At 51.5% G+C, this 20950-nt stretch overlaps 1 protein-coding gene across 2 annotated transcripts in view; it reads left to right on the plus strand.

The window, feature by feature from the left end:
* Positions 1 to 2983: 2983 nt before the first annotated feature.
* The window catches only part of LOC140421010 (amine oxidase [flavin-containing]-like), a 131122-nt gene continuing 113155 nt past the window's right edge, over positions 2984 to 20950 (plus strand). Inside the window, exons 1-3 of one of the 2 annotated variants that reach the window (XM_072505280.1) lie at positions 2984 to 3052; positions 11982 to 12076; positions 17851 to 17988. In XM_072505280.1, the coding sequence (XP_072361381.1) occupies positions 12026 to 12076; positions 17851 to 17988 (189 nt within the window). In that variant the 5' untranslated portion in view covers positions 2984 to 3052; positions 11982 to 12025. Of the gene's footprint in view, positions 3053 to 11981; positions 12077 to 17850; positions 17989 to 20950 lie in introns of those variants that run through there. The other variant, XM_072505281.1, reaches the window with a different exon arrangement.

Consider the following 20950-nt stretch of genomic DNA (forward strand, 5'->3'; position numbering starts at 1 on the left):
CTGCAGCATCCTATGAGCATTGCATGGAAGTGTCAGGCTAGATTATAGGCTCAAATCTGTGGAATGGGGCTTAAATCTACAGCTTTCTGACTTAGCTGCGAGTCTGCCACCATTAAACTCCCAGACCAACATAAAAGATTAACTCTGATTTTGTGGTCAGCAACAAAGAGTCATTGCTTGTTCTTGAAGAAAGCTGCTTGCAAAATCAAGGAATCTGTGATGTGGATACCCCTTTTCTGACATCAGTTTGATTCAAGCTAAGTCGAGAGGCGATCTTTGGGCATTCAACAACAGTGATGTCATGAAGCAAGATAAGTAGCCAATCACATTGAAGTATTCGCACAGACAACTTGCCAGGGACTAATATGCACTGATTATGCTTCACTTTTAATTACATTTTACAGAATGTAAAACAAATGATTTGGATATTCACAGGATAAAGCTGAACTATCATATACAAATCTCTACAAAAAATAATTTTAAAAATGTGAAATTTATTACAGTGAAGAAATATGACATTCCACAAATATAAAGTTAGTTTTCTCGAGTCAGAGAGGTTGTTCAGCACCAATCATAATCTTAGTGGACTTGTTAAAAACCTAGTTTCACCTTATTCAACAAAATATAACTTTTTCAAGCGTTTCTGACAGCAGCTTTTTCGAGGGTTTTTGGACCAACGTGGTGCCACGTGCAAATGTCAGACTTCCTTTCAAGAAGGCCTGGGGCAACTCACTGAGATTGGAAGTGAAGGTGGAGGCCTCCAACAATGGGATCCTGGAACACCACGTGCAGTAGTGGATGGGGTGAAGCAGATATGAAATGGATCTATTATCTTCAGGATCTTCCAGAAGGTGGCTCTTCTGACTGCAGTTGATGTCCTGTTAAATATGGAACTGGATATGACGGTTGGGTGCGAGCCATCTAGCCTGCCCCGCTGTGCTGAACTTCAGGAAATTCCTCACTGCATAATTAATTAGGTTAGCGTTCTGCACACGGTGCAAATTCCCAGCGTCCTCTCCAGCAGGGTTCTCCCCGTTCCGCCCCTGCCACTGGACTTAGTCCAGGAATGGAAAATTCCACCCCATGTTTCCCTCCTCGATGAGGAGAATTTTTTAACCAATTCCACAGACCTGCGAGAAAATCTCAGAGGAGAATTTACAGGCATTGTCCTAAAATGTCACAAAATGTGCACAAGAAAGACATTAAGCTTCCTGCCAGCTTGCCTTCATCCATTTGACTGAACATTTGGGGCCTTTGCCCCAATGACCAGTCGAACACTGAGAACGTGCACGTGCCAAAATATATCTTGCTACTCTCTAGCACAGTGTAACATATTACATGGCCATGTACAGCATAGATGAGATTGGGAAGATCTGAGGTAAATTATTTTGCTTGGGGGCATATCAGGCATGTGATGGGCAGACTATGTGATGTGTCCACCTGAGTGAATCAGCATCAATTTCATTATTGTGGCCTGGCCTCATTTACATTTCCCCAGATAACTGTTAGTCCGGCATGCGTCCCCTGAGGCAGCTCAACAATTCCATCAGGGTGGCCAATTTTAAAACTTCTGCAACAAAAACTTTAAAGGAAGGGTTTGGAAACATTTGGAGTAAAAGGAAGCACAAGTTTTGAAGAGCTGGCAAAGATATTGAACCCCACACACCAGCAAGTACACTAAATTTGAACTTCTCAAAATCCACAAACGTCCAGTACAAGAGCGAATGCCAAATCTGCATCTAGCTTTCCTGCAACCTTTCACCTGCCCATCTCTCCTTGTAAGATGTGTCTTAAAACCTATCTCTTTAACTGAGATCCACCATATCGCCTTCTTTGGCTTGGCGTTAATTTTTGTCTGATTATATTCCTGTAATAACCCTCACGAGACCCACGTGGATGATCGGATTGATCACCCCATGGGGCTCACGCATACGAGGACTGAGGCCAATCAGCTGGGCCGCATTGAATCAACCCTTAAAAGCCGGCCCAGATTGGGACGAACATGATCAATAGTCCCGGATGGGACCTATGTGCTGTAAACCGTGTAACGGCCTTTTCTTTCAGTTATAAATAAACTTCCGTATGAATCACCTTCTCGGATCTCCTGAGCTTTTATAGTTCCTGTCAAGTGCCGTGGGACATTTTACTACTTTAGAGGTGTTATATAAATACAAGTTGTTGTTGACTGTTGTGATACATCATCTGTATCTAGAGTTCATAAGTCTGGAGCATCATCAGAAATGAGAAAGAAAACATGCAAAACATCATGCTCATGTCACGATCACCTTGAGGTAGGTACAGCTACTTTAGTGAGAATGTTTCTTTGCAGTGAATGTGGTAGTGTGGACATGTAAAACAACATGCTATGGTATTAGAGCATGGTTCAAAGCCCTTCAGCACTTAGGTACAAAAACTATTTAATGATATTGTACATTTTTGTTAACTTCACTTGCATTTTACCAAATGACAATACCAGCCTTCTACAAAGCAAAAGCAAATTTACTTTTGATATTTTTAATTAGAATCGAGCTACTGAAACAGGATATTGCATCCGTAAAATGAATCAGATGAAGCAAGTTGTATGATGTGTAGATTCGACCAGCAGCAGCAGCAGCTGGTGTTCTGAAATCATTCCTGTTTAGTTGTTTACAACCCTCTCTCTGAGGCGTGTAATTTCCTGTCCTGCTGCTGTACTTTGACGTGTATTGATTTACACCTCAATAGCTTGAACAAATCATCTCAAAACCTTTATTGTACTGTCAGTGCGTCGGAAATGAGTGGGAGGCAAGTGTTATACTGAATGCAGATGAATGACTTTGAATTGATTTATATCAGTGAAAGATCATTAAACTCTAAGGTTTACTGGTAGTGGAAGTGAAAGGTTCTGGCCAGGCAGACAGATTTATTTTGACATTTTTGGAACTGGATTTGCTGGTGTTTTGAAAGAAAAACATTTTAACATCTAGCGTTTCAAAAGGAGTGAGAGTTAGCAGGGTCAGTGCGTGAAGTCACAGAGCGGCAGGATGCCCACACTATTTTTTTCATCTCAAAGGTATGGGCGCGATCTAAAGGGAAAAGCAGTAAGTGCGGTAGCGAGACAGCGAGACTTGCCGAGTGCTTCCCGACGGTCGACCTGGCGAGACTGCGACCAGAATCTGGGGTGGGATTCTCCAACGCCCCGCCAGGTCGGAGAATCGCCGGGGGGGGGGGGGGGGGGGGGGGGGGGGGGGTGAATCCCGCCCCCATCCGGCTGCCGAATTCTCCAGCGCCGGGGTTTTGGCGAGGACGGGAATCGCGCCACGCCGGTTGGGGGCTATTGGCAGCGGCCCCTCCGGCGATTCTCCGCTCCACGATGGGCCGAACGGCAGCCCGTTTTCGGCCAGTCCGCCGGCGTAAATTACACAAGGTTTGTACCGGCGGGACCTGGCTCTGCGGGCGCCCTGCACTGGGTGATCTGGCCCCGGGGGGGGGAGGCACGGTGGCCTGGCCCGTGATCGGGGCCCATCGATCTGCGGGCGGGCCTGTGCCGTGGGGGCACTCTTTCCCTCCGTGCCAGCCGCTGTAAAGCTCTGCCATGGCTGTCGGGGTGAAGAAACCCCCTGCGCATGCGCAGGAATCACACCAGCGGTTCTGGGAACATGGTGGCGCTCCTGCGCATGCGCCAACTCGCGCCGGCTGGCCGAAGCCCTTTGGTGCCGCTTGGTGCAGCGCCAACCAGTCCAGCGCCGATCCAGCTCCCGAAGGTGCGGAGGATTCCGCACCTTCCGGGCAGCCCCCCCCCCACACCCACCCCGACAATGACGCACCTCGAGGTAAGCAGGCGGAACAGGGTGCAATGGTGAGGCATGTCGGCCGTGACACTCCGACTCCAGGTCCTCCAGAGAATGCATGCTAGGGGCATCAAAGGCCACAAGGTGTGGAAAGCAGCAGGCTGCCTCCACCTCTGATGAGCATCCTGGAGCTACACCTGGATGTGGCAGAGCACAGAGGGCTAAGGAAAGGATCGTTGAGAGGGCAATGGGGGGAGGGGAATGGCATCATCGGTAGCTAGGGTTAGGGTTTGGATTGTACACCGTTAAAACACCTAACATGTGAGACATGTGAAGCCGCTGTCAAGTTATTCTACACTGCGGGCCAGCCTGCAGCCCCACCCCGTGGAGCCCTCCACTCTCCCCCAGCCCCAGCTTCCTGGGCACGGTGGTCCTAGATCTGGCATAGCGAGTGCAGGTGGTGGGTGTGTGCGCACTGTCAGCAGAAAGACAGGAGTCAGACTATGGCATATTTTGAGGAGCACCAGAGCTTTCCTCACAGCAGAATATGAGCACCCTCCCGCCTTGTATAATGGCCTATTGACAGTGATGACACAGGCCCATCATCTTGGAGTGATGTTACACACACGATGGGAGGGTGGAAAAGTGTTATTGTGTGTGTGGGGTAGGGGGGGGGGGAAATGGGTGGGTGTGCGGTGGATGAGGGGGAATGGGTGGGAAGGGGAGAGGGGGCGATGAGCTGATGGACGAAGAATCATCCTGTCATGATATTCAGGTAAACATCATGGTGCAAACAGACATACATACTGATGGACAGATCAACAGACCAATCAACACACACACAACACCACAGCCAATCACAGGCAAGAGCATACACACTATAAAACAGTGAACACAACACTTCCCGTTCATTCCAGCAGGTGACAGCTCAGGGCACAGAGCTCACAGCAAGCCACTCAGACATCCACCATGTGCTGAGTGCCACTCCAAGATAGTGTTAGGAATAGGTCCATAGATTCAAGGCTTATGATCGAACCTCAGTAACCAGTTTACCACTGTAAATATATGTTAGTAATAAAACTGAGTTGTACCATTCGTGTTGGTTCGTCTGTGTAGCAGAGCACCCAACACATCATAGTACCAGGATTGGAACCCGGTAACTGTGGGACCTACCTATGAATCCTCAGGAATCTGCCACCTTGCGCCATGGACACCGTCAGCACGCCGCAGCCGCTACAAGTCGCTGGAAACCTCGGCGTCAACTGGAAGCTGTTCAAATAGCGCTTCCAGCTCTTCCTGGAAGCCAACGAAAAGGAGAGCGCTTCGGACACCAGAAAGATCGCCGTTCTCCGCTCCACGGCAGGTCAACACGCCATCCATGTCTACAACTCCCTGGTGTTCGCGGAAGGTGAGGACAAGACCAAGTACAAGACGGTCCTTCTCAAACTCGACCAACACTTCAACGTCGGGGTCAACGAGAGTTTTGAAAGGTATCTCTTCCAGCAGCGCCTGCAGGGTAAGGATGAGCCCTTTGAATCCTTCCTTACGCACCTCCGTATCCTCGCGCAGTCCTGCGGTTATGACACCACCTCCGATTCAATGATTCGGGACCGGATTGTTTTTGGGGTCACCTCGGGCACCCTACGCCAGCAGCTCCTAAAAATTAAAGGCCTCACAATCGAAGCCTGTGTCCTGTATGAAAACGCGACTAGCCGCTACTCCCAATTTCAAGCGGCCGAATCGGCGCGGCAGGGGTCCTACTCGGCCGGATCGGCAAGGCAGGCGTCCTACGAGGCCAAACGGGTCCAGGCGATCGAGTTCCTCCCGGCCCGCGGCCCGGACGAGGGCGGCCATTTCGCGCGCTTTCCGAGGCCTCCCGCGTTTGTGCGCGCCAAAAAAGACGTCGACACAGAGGGATGTGATGCGCAGGCGCGCTCGACGCAAGACCGAACTGCGCATGCGCGGTGGCGCAACGAACACCATGACGTCACGACGTGCGGCAATTGCGGAGCCGCACATTTAAAGCGGCAATGTCCGGCAAGAAACCGACAATGCCTCCGCTGTGGCAAGATGGGCCACTACGCTGCCTGCTGTCGAGCAGGTCAACCTGCCAATGTTCCCCAATTCCGACAACCTCGCAGGGACGTGCGGGCCATTCAGCCTCCTTACTACGAGTCGTGCCCAGACGATATCCAGACCAGTGACACAGACGACCGGGACTCCTTCCATGTTGCGGTCATTGATGGGAACCGGATGTCTCCAGCCAGGACCCACCAGCCGTTGCAATTGAACACGGGTGATGAATGGTGTGCCACCCTAACGGTCAACCGATCACCGATAACATTCCGTCTGGACACTGGCGCCTCAGCTAACCTCATAGCATGGTCAGCCTTCTACGCCATGAAGGTCAGACCACCAATTCGCCATCCCGTTGCAAGATGGTCGACTACAATGGAAACGTTATCCCGGCTATGGGATCCTGCCAGTTCCAGGTGACACACAACACACACACGGCCACACTCTCATTCGAAATAGTCGGATCGTGAAAGGACTCCTTGCTAGGCGCACAGGCGTGAATTACCGGGGTGGCGTCCGGTTTGAGCCGTATTCTGTAGGTGTAGGGCAGTGTTCCCATGCCCTTGAATGCCTCCTGGTTGTGGGCGAAGAGCAATTGGAGCTGTGCCCTGAATTCTGCATCCGGGAAGTCAGATGTGCCTTCTGGAGACAGAGCGTGGACCCGCTGCACGAGGTGCGGGTCCACGCTCTGTCTCCAGAAGGCACATCTGACTTCCCGGATGCAGAATTCAGGGCACAGCTCCAATTGCTCTTCGCCCACAACCAGGAGGCATTCAAGGGCATGGGAACACTGCCCTACACCTACAGAATACGGCTCAAACCGGACGCCACCCCGGTAATTCACGCACCTCGCAAGGTCCCAGCGCCACTCAAAGACCGCTTCAAGCAGCAGCTGCAGGATCGCCAGGACCAAAGGGTGCTATCATGGGTCACGGAGCCCACGCCATGGGTCAGCTCCATGGTGTGTTTTTAGAAGCCCTCCGGCGAGCTCCGGATCTGCATTGATCCAAAAGACCTCAACAACAACATAATGAGGGAACACTACCCCATACCCAAACAGGAACAGATCACGAGCGAAATGGCCTGGGCTAAAATCTTCACAAAACTGGATACCCCAAAGGGTTTTTGGCAGATCCAACTGGATCAGTCCAGCCGAAAGCTGTGCACCTTCAACACCCCTTTCGGCAGGTTCTGCTATAACAGAATGCCATTTGGCATCATCTCGGCATCCGAGGTCTTTCACAGGATCATGGAACAGATGATGGAGGGCATCGAAGGGGTGCGCGTCTACGTGGACGACGCCACCACACCACAGGAGCACATCAATCGTCTCCAGCGCGTCTTTGCACGCATACGGGAAAACGGCCTGCGCCTCAACCGAGCCAAGTGTTCTTTCAGCCAAACCGAGCTGAAGTTTCTGGGGGACCACATATCCCGGTCAGGGGTCCGTCCGGATGCAGCCAAGGTGAGTGCCATTACAGCCATGCCAAAGCCGGCAGACAAGAAAGCAGTGCTACGCTTCCTAGGCATGGTCAGACGCTTCTGCCCCATGAGCTGGTGACGTCCCCCTGGGCGAAGGTGGGTGTGGACCTTTATCATGCACTCGGCAGGGACTATGTAATCGTCAGTGATTACTTTTCAAACTATCCAGAGGTCATACGCCTGCACGATTTGACATCGTCCGCTGTCATAAGGGCCTGCAAAGACACCTTCGCTCGCCACGGCATTCCGATTACTGTCATGTCGGACAATGGGCCCTGTTTTGCCAGCCAGGAATGGTCGTCCTTTGCTGCGTCGTATGACTTCACACACGTGACGTCCAGCCCTCTGCATCCCCAGTCCAATGGAAAGGCGGAGAAGGGCGTTCACATCGTCAAGCGGCTCCTCTGCAAGGCTGCTGCTGCCGGATCGGATTTCTGTTTAGCCCTGCTGGCCTATCGCTCGGCCCCACTAGCCACTGGTCTCTCACCAGCCCAGCTGTTGATGGGTCGCGCCCTCAGGACCACTGTGCCATCCATTCTGGTACCCACAACCAACCATGCTCCGGTACTACACAGAATGCAACAGCAGCGCGTTCGCCAGAAGATGGCATATGACACACGGGCAACTGATCTTCCCGCCCTGGCGCCTGGAGATGACGTCCGCATCCACCTACCAGAAGGTGGCTGGTCAGCACCTGTCGAAGTTCTCCGACGCGTGGCTCCCCGCTCGTTCCTGGTTCGCATGCCTGATGGATCCATTTGCAGGCGCAATCGCCAGGCTCTTCGCCTACTTCCACGCTTGCTATGGGAACTTACACCGGTACCACGCCCTCCTGTTGTCCCTGATGTCGACTTCGTGGAGCTTCCTGCCACCATGCCCCTTCCGTCGTCGCACGTGGCCAGGCCCATTCCTCAGCCGGTGGATCCTGACCCACCCTTGAGGCGGTCAACCCGAATTCGTCGCCCACCTACTAGACTGGACTTCCGAGCCTGTTTGTACATTGAACTCATAATACCACTGTGTTAATATGTTTCTGTTCTTCCTTGTCGTTACAGGAGTTTGTTTTGTCGTTCAACATTTCCCCGTCCTTTGTTTATGGTACAACCTCGTTGCTATGTCCCACCCGACATCGCCCCTTGTATATAGTTTAGCCCCATGTACATGCTGTAGATATTGCACACACACACATTCAGCTGCACTCAGTACACATCTCTATTTATAACCACATAGGCACATGTTCTTGTAAAAAAGGGGGATGTCATGATATTCAGGTAAACATCATGGTGCAAACAGACATACATAACTGATGGACAGAACTACGGACCAATCAACACACACACAACACCACAGCCAATCACAGGCAAGAGCATACACACTACAAAACAGGGAACACGACACTTCCCATTCATTCCAATAGGAGAGAGCTCAGGGCACAGAGCTCACAGCAAGCCACTCAGACATCCACCATGTGCTGAGTGCCACTCCAAGATAGTTTTAGGAATAGGTCCACAGATTCAAGGGTTATGATCGAACCTCAGTAACCAGTTTACCACTGTAAATAAATGTTAGTAATAAAACTGAGTTGTACCATTTGCAACCGTGTTGGTTCATCTGTGTAGCAGAACACCCAACACATCACATCCTATGAGAAGCGGGTGAGGATGAGGGCCTCCTTGGTCCTCCGAGTATACCTGATCCATTGGCTGCTCCCCCAGGTTCTTAACGGGCTCCTCTGCCCACCCTTCCTGGTCCGGCCCCTCCTCTTCCTCCTCCTTAGATGAGGCTGCATGTGCCTCCTCCTCCACCTCCAGCACACCACCCTACTGTTGTGCCAGGTTGTGGAGGGCACAGCAGACCACCACGAAGTGGACGATCCTCTGGGGGGTGTACTGTAGTGCACCACCAGAGTGATCTAGGCATTGGAACCACATTTTGTGCAGTCCAATGCCCCGCTCAATGACAGCACGCGTGGCCACATGGACCTCATTGTATCAGGTCTCCGCATCGGTCTCTGGCCTCTGCACTGGCCAGGACCTCAGTGGGTACTCCTTATCCCCCAAGAGCCAACCCATCATCTTGGCATGGTCCTTCAAGATGCCGGGGATTTTCGACTGCCCCAGGATGTAACTGTTGTACGCACCCCCGGAAAAGCATGCACAAACGTGCATGATCCAGAGGTGGTGGTCACACATGAATTGGGAGCACAGTAGCACAGTGGATAGCACAGTTGCTTCACAGCTCCAGGGTCCCAGGTTCGATTCCCGGCTTGGGTCACTGTCTGTGCAGAGTCTGCACATTCTCCCTGTGTCTGCGTGGGTTTCCTCTGGGTGCTCCGGTTTCCTCCCACAGTCCAAAGATGTACGGGTTAGATGGATTGGCCATGCTAAACTGCCCTTAGTATCCAAAAAGAGTAAGTGTGGTTACTGGGTTGCGGGGATAGGGTGGAGGCATGGGCGTGAGTAGGGTTCTCTGTCCAAGGGCCGGTGCAGACTCGATGGGCTGAATGGCCTCATTCTGCACTGTAACTTCTATGAATTCTATGAATCTATGAATGTTCAGGGAGTGGAACTCCTTCCAGTTGGTGAAGGGCACTCCCGGACCCCTCACTGCACGTAGGGTGACATGCCTGCCATCTGTTACCCCCCTGGACCAGGGGCATCCTGCTAATGGCAGAGAATCCTACTGACCGGGCATCTTGTTGGGCCTGGTCCAGGTTAAAATTTATGTAGACAGCTGCCTGGGCAAACAGGGCATCTGTGACTTCACGGATGCACTAGTGGGCTTGGGTTGTGAAATGCCACAGAGGTCCCTGCTCGAGCCCTGGAGTGAACCCGATGCACAGAGGTTCTGGGCTTTGCTGACCTTGATGGCCACCGGGAGCGGGTAGCCTCCTCCTCACGTGGTGCCAAGTCCGCAAGGACATAGCACAGATGCTGCACCAGTCCCTTGTTGAGATGGAGCCAACATGCTGTCCAACATCTCCTCGAACGATCATGACGCCTGTACACCTTCAGCCGTCACTGGCCAGCCCTCTGGGTCCCTCCCTGGCTTTATGGGTGGCTGGGTCCTCAGACTGTGGGGTGGCCCCTGCACATCGGCTGTCACCTTGTGGCTCTGTCGACACTGCTGCCACTGCCTTCTCTGATGTCTGGCCGTCTGGACTGCCACCAGCACCGCGAGAGCAGCCTCTTTAGGATCCACAATATCTGTCAGGGATTTGAGAAGGCGAGATACTGACAATCAGTTATGGCATTCAAAGAGTCAGTTGTGCTGGGGGACGTGTCCTGCATACACACCCCTGACCATAGCAGGGCCCTTGGGAGCTGGACCTGAGACTCCTGCCGGAAGATAACTTGGACCGTGGCTCGGTTCCCTCCCCAATCCACCTATCACCCTCTGGTCACGGGGACATCCCCAGTGCTGAAGCCCAGCTCCAGACATTCGATTGTGGCTGCTGCCTCTGTGGTGTTGATACCTTCAGTGTTCAGGCAAAGTGTCCAGTCCTTACAGTCTGATTGGGATGTTGGGCAGTGACAATCACCTGCGACATGGCACATCGACCCACAGGACTCCACTTGAGAGCTGCCAAGTGCTCGTGTAACTAACAATGCTAATTCCTTCGTAGCAATAGCGTTCAGCTGTGCAGTCGGAGGCTGCCACGGTCAGAGAGAGTTCAGGTGACCTTCGCCATATTACCATGGTCAGGGCTCTGTCTTGGGGGTGTTCGGTGGGACAGACAGGCAGCGGCTGAGGTTGCCCTGGTTATGGATTTACACAATCCGAGAGGTGGCCTGTTAGACCTGCAGGTGCCGAGCCCCTCACCCCCTAGCCCAGGAGCGGACCCCCACCGATGGCACCCCCCCCCCCCCCCCCCCCGGCCCCCAAGCACTGGGACAGCAGCTCCAGTCTCCCTGGGCTGTATCCCCGATTTTGAAGATGGCAGCTCACCTTCTCCGATCCCCTCACGCCCATGTGACCGCTTGCTGGGAAGCCGGTCAGATCACAGGAGGCTGTTAGATAGGGGGTCCGTACCGTTAACGATACGGAGGTTGGCCTTAGTTGGTGCTACTTGGCACCTTGCCACATCCAGGTGGGATCGGGTACCCACCAACGAGAGCAGGCCAGTTAGATCAGAAACCAGTCAGCGCCCGCCGCAGATCCCGATATAGACCTCCATCACGATCTAACCAGATTGCATGGATCCATGTTGAGCGCAACATGACCATTAGACCTCACCCTGTATCTAAGTTGTCCTATTTTCGTAAGAATATGCTGACATTAGTCGATTAAGCTTCCGGAAGACCAATAATCACTAGCTATCTTCCACGCTATGCACTTTCTAGATGATGTCCATTGACCAGATTTTCCCAGCCAGTTTTCATTAAAAAAACGTTCCGATGTAGTTCTAGGGTTACTGCAAAGGATCACAGATGCCCTGAACCTGATTCTAAGTGTGCCCATTTTAAACTGATCAACAGCATTTTATATTTTTGTAACTATCATACAGAAGATCTGAAGAATTAACATGAGGTGAGTTTTAATGCAAAGTTACTTATCTTTGATGCAACTTCATTTTCTGGTCTAGGTCCAGGCTTTTCCTTGGCATGCACATCCTCCTGGTTCCTATCTTATCCTGTTGTCTTCATTCTCTAGGTCTGTCCGCTGCCAAACTCTTAACAGAGAGGGGCCTGAAAGTGATGGTTTTGGAGGCTAGAGATCGTGTTGGTGGAAGAACATACACTGTTCAAGTAAGTCATGAAAATGACTCCAACTTCTATAATTCAGATGGTACAGGAATCAAACAGGAAACCAGGGCACATTCTGTGGAAGAGTGCTTCAGGATCAGGGCCATGAGCTGGTTATACTCTGGCTAATGCGAAGGCTGTTTCGTTGACACTGTGCTCTAAGAAGAGTACTGGTGACACGTGCTCCAGAAGGACTGATGAAAATTCCAACATTTTTCATACAAGGTTGTGGTTGGAAGTAAAGGGGAGCGAGTATTCAAACGCGGAGTGTGCATTCATTTGCATATTTGAACAATCACACAACCTATTTGCCCAGTTTGTCAGCCATGCAAGCAGTAATTAAGCATTTCCTGAAAAGCAATATTTGAAAGTTAAGCATTATATTTGTCCCCCCTAGTGATTCATTAGGACTGATAATATGATCAGTGGCTCCTGAAGTATTGTAGTGCTTTGTACAACAGAGCCTCACATTATTGTGCACAGAGACCTATTACGCACCTATGCTGGCCTATAAAATATGTTGACGATGACCCTGTGCATGAAAGGATCAGCAATGCATTGTAATTGAATACATACCATAATAAAAACCACCTGTCACAAGGAGGGGCCACTTGATATTTTGGAAAATAAATTCTGGCTGGCCAGTCACTCCATTATGTTACCTGGCGTAACCTTTTGCTCAAAAAGCCAGTGCACTGTTAATGTCAATGTCTTTCCCTTCCCTCTGAGAAAGGAATGGTTTATTCAACTGCCCATACTCCCACCCTCATAAACTCAGGGCTCTCTCTGAGGTGAGAGTGACTGCCCTTGACACCAAGGTACCATGAAAATGAAAATTGCTTATTGTCACAAGTAGGCTTCAAATGAAGTTACTGTGAAAAGCTCCTAGTCGCCACATTCCGGCGCTTGTTCGGGGAGGCTGGTATGGGAATTGAACCGTGCTGCTGGCCTGCCTTGGTCTGCTTTAAAAGCCAGCTATTTAGCCCAGTGTGCTAAACCAGCCCCCATTTGACCGAGTGCGATATAAAGGAGCCCTAGCAAAACTGAAGTCAATGGGAATCAGGGGGAAAATGCTCCGCTGGTTAGTCATTCCTGGCATAAACAAAGACAGTCGTGGTTGTTGGAGGTCAATCATCTCAGTCCCCAGCTCATTGCTGCAGGAGTTCCTCAAGGTAGTGTCCTAGGCTCAACCATCTTCAACTGCTTCATCAATGATCTTCCCTCAATCATAAGGTCAGAAGTGGGGATGTATGCACAATGTTCAGCATTTGTGACTTCTCAGATCTGTGACTTCTCAGACAATGAAGCAGTTTGTGTTCACATGGAGCACGGGCAATATTCAGGCTTGGGCTGATAAGTGGCAAGTAACATTTGTGCCACACAAGCGTTATGATCCTCGAGCAGACCCCCATGTTTTTGTAAGGTTTGGTTAGGGACCAATAACATTTTGTTTAAAGTCAACTGGGCTCGCACTGCCCCTGAATTTCACCAAGCTCCAATTTTCCCAGCTACAAGATTCAAGACACTTGCTAAGAGAATAAATTGAACAAACAAAAATAAACTTTACTATTCAAGGTCAGAAAGATTGAACAATTTTCAATATCTATCTTAAACTTTAACATTGAGGGCTAATATGAGGTACATGTGAGGCACATGCAAACGGTTGTCGAACACACTACGCTGCACACTAATAGCAAAGATAGATCCAAGAGATTTCTCATTAATCCGCCCAGCCATCAATTTCTGGCTATGTTGTGCCCAGCGTAAATCCCAATATGTCGGGAGAATTGCGGGAGAGGCCTGAAACGGGATTTGCGCCTGCCGACAAAAAGTTTGCGATCTTCCCAGGCCCTCCCAGCAGACGAAATCAGGTTGATGCCCAGCGACAGCGTGAACCTGATTACATTAATTTAAATGGATTCACATATACAAAATCTGCTTAACCTCTGGGAAAGTGCGTGACGTGGCATCGGCGGGCATCACTACTGAGCTCCACAAACGGAAACTAAATGTTAAACCCATGCCGGGGTGCTTGTAGGCCATAGTAGTCCCCGGGTGGTTGGGGACATGACAAGGCAGTGTGCTGGCACTGCACCCTGGCAGTGCCAACCTGGACTGATGCCAATGAGGATGGGGGTTGGGGAACTGATGTTGGTGGGGATGGAGGGGGATGGACCTATGTCGGTGAGGATGGGGGGAGGGGACTGATGCCATCGAGGATGGGGGGAATCTGATGCCGGCAAGGATGGGGGAGGTTGGGCTGATGCCAATGAGAAAGGGGGAAGAGGACTGCTGCTGGCGAGGAATGCGTGGTGCGGTTGACTGATGCCAGTGAGAATGGCGAAGGAATTGATGGTGAAGATGGGGGAGTGGACTGATGCTGGACTGGATGGGGAGGGGACTGATGCAGGTAAGGATAGGGGGAGGGGGGACTGATGTCAGCGAGGATGGGTAGTGTTGTCGAGGGGGAGGTGGTGGTGACCCAAATATTAGTGATGGGGGGATGTTGACCTTCTGTAGGCTGTTTAGCACAGGGCAACATCGCTGGCTTTGAAAGCAGACCAAGGCAGGCCAGCAGCACGGTTCGATTCCCGTAACAGCCTCCCCGAACAGGCGCCGGAATGTGGCGACTAGGGGCTTTTCACAGTAACTTCATTTGAAGCCTACTTGTGACAATAAGCGATTTTCATTCATTTTCATTTCATTTCATTTTCATTCAAGGGTTCGGGCCGTTCCCCTTGTCTGCGGGAAGTTGTGATGCCCCTGGTGGGCCTGTCACTTAAGTTTGAGATTGGGGTGCCCTTTAGAGGGTCTGGATCTGCTGGCATGATTAACCGTCTCCCCCCCTGCCCCCTCCCCTCAATGCCAGTGCAAAACATGCCCCCCGCCATAAACGACTGAGTGTGGGTGGATTGTAATCAGGGATGTGCTGACCCACCCAGCGGGAATTGCACAGTGTTTCCTGCCGAGATGACACTGTGTAATTCTTTGAGAGAATTGTGCCCACTGAGTCAATCTTGTTGAAACTCCGGTCCCCCAGCCACATGTTTCTCGGCGGGGCGCCGTTCGTTGGTGGTGGGATTCGCTCTTCCTGCCCCTTTCAATGGGCTTTCCCATTGATGCCCGCCTCACGCCTCCAGGAAACCCATGGGTGGGAGTGTTGCCAGCTGGAAAAGAGAATCCCAATGGCCGGAGAATTCCAGTCTCTGTGTCCCTGACAAAGGATTCGAAACTTTTCACTTTCAAATATCAGGCCTACTAAACTAATTTTCCAAGAGTTAAAAATTACCTCTAACATAATACGTTGAACCATGAACTAGGAATTTATAACACAAGTGTCAGGCAATGGCCACCTCTAAAAAGAGAGAATCTGACTATCTCCCTTGATATTCAATGGCATTACCTTCACTGAAACTCCCACTATTAACATCCTGGGATGGCTATTGACCAGAAACTGAATTGGATAAGCCATATAAGGGGCAGCACAGTAGCATTGTGGATAGCACAATTGCTTCACAGCTCCAGGGTCCCAGGTTCGATTCCCGGCTTGGGTCACTGTCTGTACGGAGTCTGCACATTCTCCTCGTGTGTGCGTGGGTTTCCTCCGGGTGCTCCGGTTTCCTCCCACAGTCCAAAGATGTGCGGGTTAGGTGGATTGGCCATGCTAAATTGCCCATAGTGACCAAAAATTGCCCTTAGTGTTGGGTGGGGTTACTGGGTTATGGGGATTAGGTGGGGTTACTGGGTTATGGGGATAGGGTGGAGGTGTTGACCTTGGGTAGGGTGCTCTTTCCAAGAGCCGGTGCAGACTCGATGGGCCGAATGGCCTCCTTCTGCACTGTAAAAATTCTTAAAAAAAATTCTATATATACTGTGGCTACAAGAGCAAGTTAGCGACGAGGAATTCAGTAGCAGGTAACTCGCCTCCGGACTCCCCAAAGTTTGTGAATCACGGACAAGACACAAATCAGGGGCATGATGGAATGCTCCCCACTTTCCTGGATGAGTGCAGCTCCAACAACACTGAAGAAACTCGACACCATCCAGGACAAAGCAGCTCACTTGATTGCCACCCCTTCCACACCACTTTAAACATTTACTCCCTCCATCTATAAGATGCACTATAGCAACTCACCAACGCTTCTCAACAGCACCTTCAAACCCATGACTTCCACCACCAAAAGGACAAGGGCAGAAGTAGCATGTGAGCCTCACCATCTGCAAATTCCCCTGCAAACCACACATCACTTGACTTAGAACTATATCGCCATTCCTTCACAGTCGCTGGATTAAGATTGTGTAATTTACTCCCTGAAAGCACAGTGGGTTTACCTGCACCACATGAACTGCAATGATTCATGCAGGCAGCCCACCACCAACTTCTCAAAGGCAATTAGGGATGGGTAATAAATGCTGGTCCTGCCGGTGAGGCCGACATCTCATGAACGAATAAAAAAAACTTCTATTCTCAATGTGCTAGGACTGCCATTATACTCCTGTGCTCTAGGCCTCCCTCCCTTGATTTCTTTCTTGTCATCTCGCTCCCTAGTTTAATAAACCTTACCAAGAATTAATTTTCAACCAAATTCTCTTTATTCCCCCTTTCTCCCTCCGACTAAGGCCCACTGTAGTTTTGCCTCCTCAATGTAAAGTGCTTTGAAATATTTCCAACACCTAAGGAGAGAAATGGGATTGCAAATTATTATTGTTGCATCAGCTGAGTTGCAGCTTTTCAAATTGGCCCCATTGTCATTGAACTGAATAAGGGGCGTCATTCTCCGACCCCCCGCCGGGTTGGAGAATGGCCGTTGTCCGCCGTGAATCCCGCCCCCGCCCCGCCGAAGTCTCCGCTCCCGGAGATTGGGCGGGGGCGGGAATCGGGCCGCGCCGGTTGGCGGGACCCCCCGCTGGATTCTCCGGCCCGGATGGGCTGAAGTCCCGCCCAGGAATTGCCTGTCCCGCCGACGTAAATCAAACCTGGTATTTACCGGCGGGACCAGGCGGCGTGGGCGGGCTCCGGGGTCCTGGGGGGGGGGCGCGGGGCGATCTGGCCCCGGGGGGTGCCCCCACGGTGGCCTGGCCCGCGATCGGAGCCCACCGATCCGCGGGCGGGCCTGTGCCGTGGGGGCACTCTTTCCCTTCCGCCTCCGCTACGGCCTCCACCATGGCGGAGGCGGAAGAGACTCTCCCCACTGCGCATGTGCGGGAAACTGACAGCGGCCGCTGACGCTCATGCGCTGGGAAACTGACAGCGGCCGCTGACGCTCCCGCGCATGCGCCGCATTTCCGCGCCAGCTGGCGGGGAAACAAACGCCATTTCCGCCAGCTGGCGGGGCGGAAATCCCTCCGGCGTCGGCCTAGCCCCTCAATGTTGGGGCTAGGCCGCCAAAGATGCGGAGCCTTCCGCACCTTTGGGCCGGCGCGATGCCCGTCTGATTGGCGCCGGCTTTGGCGCCAGTCGGCGGACATCCCGCCGTTGGGGGAGAATTTCGCCCCTGATTCCTGCTTTCTGATCGGTCCCAATTGATTCCACCTGGAAAGCAGATTGTGCAAATATCATACAATTTCAGAATCATCCTGTCTGTGATTGCCCACACTGTAGGATGGTTTGTCAGCAAATATTGCCTGGACTTGCACTTGAAGAAGAGCAATTCAGTATCACAGAGAGAGGCTGGCACCCAGACCAGCAGGAATCATTGCAATCAGAGTAACAGACAAAAAATTAAGAAGAAAAATCTTACAGATAATAATGCTGCTGATATAATTATTTCTCATAGGGTCCGGAGTTCCAGTATGTTGACTTAGGAGGAGCATATGTTGGACCCACTCAGAATCGGATTTTGCAGTTAGCAAAGGAACTGGGGATAAACACATACCAAGTAAATGAAAAAGAACAACTGATTCACTTTGTGAAGGTAAAATATTCTACTTCAAGCAAAATTTTATAAATACAATATTAAAATGGAGGGATGTAGTTCTGGAGAGTGAAGTTGTTTAGCATGTTTTTTTGTCTCTGACGCTACTCCATACAGACGTTAAGTATAGCAGATTGTGAACTTTTCAATCTTCCACACTGTGTGCCTTCACAGCTTCACAGCTTTGGGGAGTCAGGAGGTGAGTTACTCACTGCAGAATTCCTCTGCTCTTGTTTGCCTTCACCGAAGCCATAGAGGCATCAATCGCAGAGCATTTGTATGCAGATTGAATTGAATTGAATAAATATCCAGAATTAAAAGTCTATATGAAGCCATTGTCGATTGTTGTAAAATACAGCTGGTTCACTGGTATCTTTTTGGGAAGGAAATCTGCAGTCCTCAGCTGGTCTGGCCTATATGTGATTCCAGACCAACAGCAATGTGGTTGATTCTTAAATGCCCTTTGAAATGGCCTAGTAAGACAGTCAGTTGTCTCAAATCGCTACAAAGTCAGTAAAAAGGAAAGAAACCTGACGGACCACCCAGCATTCACCTAGGCACTGGAAACGGCAAAAGCAAACTCAGCCCTGTTAACCCGGAAACTCTTCCTTACTCTGTGGGTTTGTGCCAAAATTGGGAGAGCTGGCTCACAGACCAGTCAAGCAACAGCCTGACATAGTCATACTCACAGAATCATACCTCACGGCTAACATCCCAGACACCATTGTCAGAGCCCCCCTCCCACCCAAGCGTTGCCCTCTTCCAGACCCTTCCATCAGGCAGAAGATACAGAAGACTTAAGTCCCGCACATCCAAACATAGGAACATCTCCTTCCCCACAGCTACTAGACTCCTCAACGACTCTCCCTCGGACTGATCTGTTCCCTGTAAGACACTATTCACGACTCCGTATGCTGCTCTTGCTCATGTATTTGCTTTGTTTTGCCCTTGTTCTGCACTATTTGTCGATGTACTATTTGTCAATGTACTCGATTATTCTTTTTGTCTACTGTGTACGTACTGTCTACGTTCCCTTGGCCGCAAAAAAATACTTTTCATTGTACTTTAGTACATGTGACAATCAACCAATCAATCGCCACTATAACCATCCATGGGTATGTCCTGTCCCACTGGCAGGACAGACCCAACAGAGGTGGCGGCACAGTTGTATACAGTCGGGAGGGAGTTGCCTGAGGAGTCCGCAACATCATCAACACATTTCACTCCAGGCTAAAATTTCCCAGACGGCAGAGTCATCCTAAGACGATTCCCATGTGGACATAGAGCATGAAGTAGCAAGGGGTGCATATGAGGGTTGTGGAGATGTGAGGGCTGGAGGGGTGGTTTATGTTTTATTCTTTTTAAATAACATTTGAACACAGAGCCTTAGCCCCAAGTTAGGACAGCCTTAGCCCCGAGGTAGGAGTGCCTTAGCCCCGAGGTAGGCTTTCCACCCGGCCCACCACCACATCCTCCTCACTACTTCTGGAGACAGCCACCTGGATGTCTATTATAACCCGTCCTCCTGAACCAAAAATTTGATATCTGGGCAGCCAATTTTAAGGGCTTGACTTTCATCTTTGGGTTGAGTAGCGAGAGTTGGGAAAACCCCAGGCCTTGCCTGCCCACTGCAGGTTGAGCTCAAGCATGTTCCCGCTGATCCAGGACACCCCGACTTAAGCGAAAGCCATGGCACTCCTCAAAGAGAACTACGCGCAGAAAGGGAACACACTCTTCGCTAGGCACGTATTCGCCACTCGCTCTCAACTCCCTGGTGAGTCCATCGAAGACTTCTGGTGGGCCCTAATCCCACTCGTCTGGGACTGTGACTGTCAGGCTGTTAGGGCCGCCGAACATTCTAATCTCCTCATGCGCGATGCTTTCGTAACGGGGATTGGGTCGGACCTCATCCGGCAAAAATTGCTGGAAGGGGCCACACTCGACGTAGCGGAGACAAACAAATTAGCGCTCTCCATGACGGTCGCCTCCCGTAATGTTCAGGCCTACCCCTCCAGCCGCGCGGCCCACCCCTCCTATCCCTCCTGGACCCCGCAAACAACCGCCTCAGCTGAGGCCCTGCCTAGCCAATAAGCCTGCACCACATGCAAAACCGCGCACCCCGGGGGTCCCTGATGCTATTTTTGCGGTCAGCAGAAGCACCCTCGCCAACGCTGCCCGGCCCGCGCCGCCATTTGCAAGGCTTGCGGCAAAAACGGCCACTTCGCCGTAGTGTGCCAGGCCCGCGCAGTCGCCGCTATTGCCCCCTCCCCCCTGCCAAACGCACAATGGGTGCCGCCATCTTCTCCCCCTCAGTCCACGTACGGCCCATGGGCGCCGCCATCTTGTCCTGCTCCACCAACGTGCAGCCCATGGGTGCCGCCATTTTGTCCCGCCCCCACAACGTGCGCCCCACTGGCACCGCCATTTTGTTCCCCGCAGGATCTCCAGCCTCCGCCATCTGCCTTCCCCACGGATCATGGACGCCAACGCCCTTCCACGACCTGGGCCCCCAATGCTCTTCGCCTGAAACCAGTGATGATCACCCGCAGCTCGCTTCGATGACGCTGGATCAGTCTCGTCCACACAACCTGGCCACTGCTTCGACAACGGTGAAAATCAACGGCCACGTGATCTCTTGCCTGCTGGACTCTGGGAGCACCGAAAGTTTCATACACCCGGATACGGTGAGGCGCTGCTCCCTCGCGGTCCACCCCGCCAATCAACGGATCTCCCTGGCCTCCAGGTCCCACTCTGTCCCGATCCAAGGGTTCTGCACAGTCACTCTCACAGTCCAGGGCATAGAGTTCAGTGGCTTTCGCCTCTACGTCCTTCCTAACCTCTGCGCTGCACTATTGCTAGGCCTGGATTTTCAGTGCAATCTCCAGAGCCTCACCCTCAAATTCGGCAGGCCCCTTCCACCCCTCACTGTGTGCGGTCTCACGACCCTAAAGATCGACCCCCC

The sequence above is a fragment of the Scyliorhinus torazame genome, chromosome 5, assembly GCF_047496885.1.
Source record: "Scyliorhinus torazame isolate Kashiwa2021f chromosome 5, sScyTor2.1, whole genome shotgun sequence".
In the NCBI taxonomy this organism is placed as follows: Eukaryota; Metazoa; Chordata; class Chondrichthyes; order Carcharhiniformes; family Scyliorhinidae; genus Scyliorhinus; species Scyliorhinus torazame.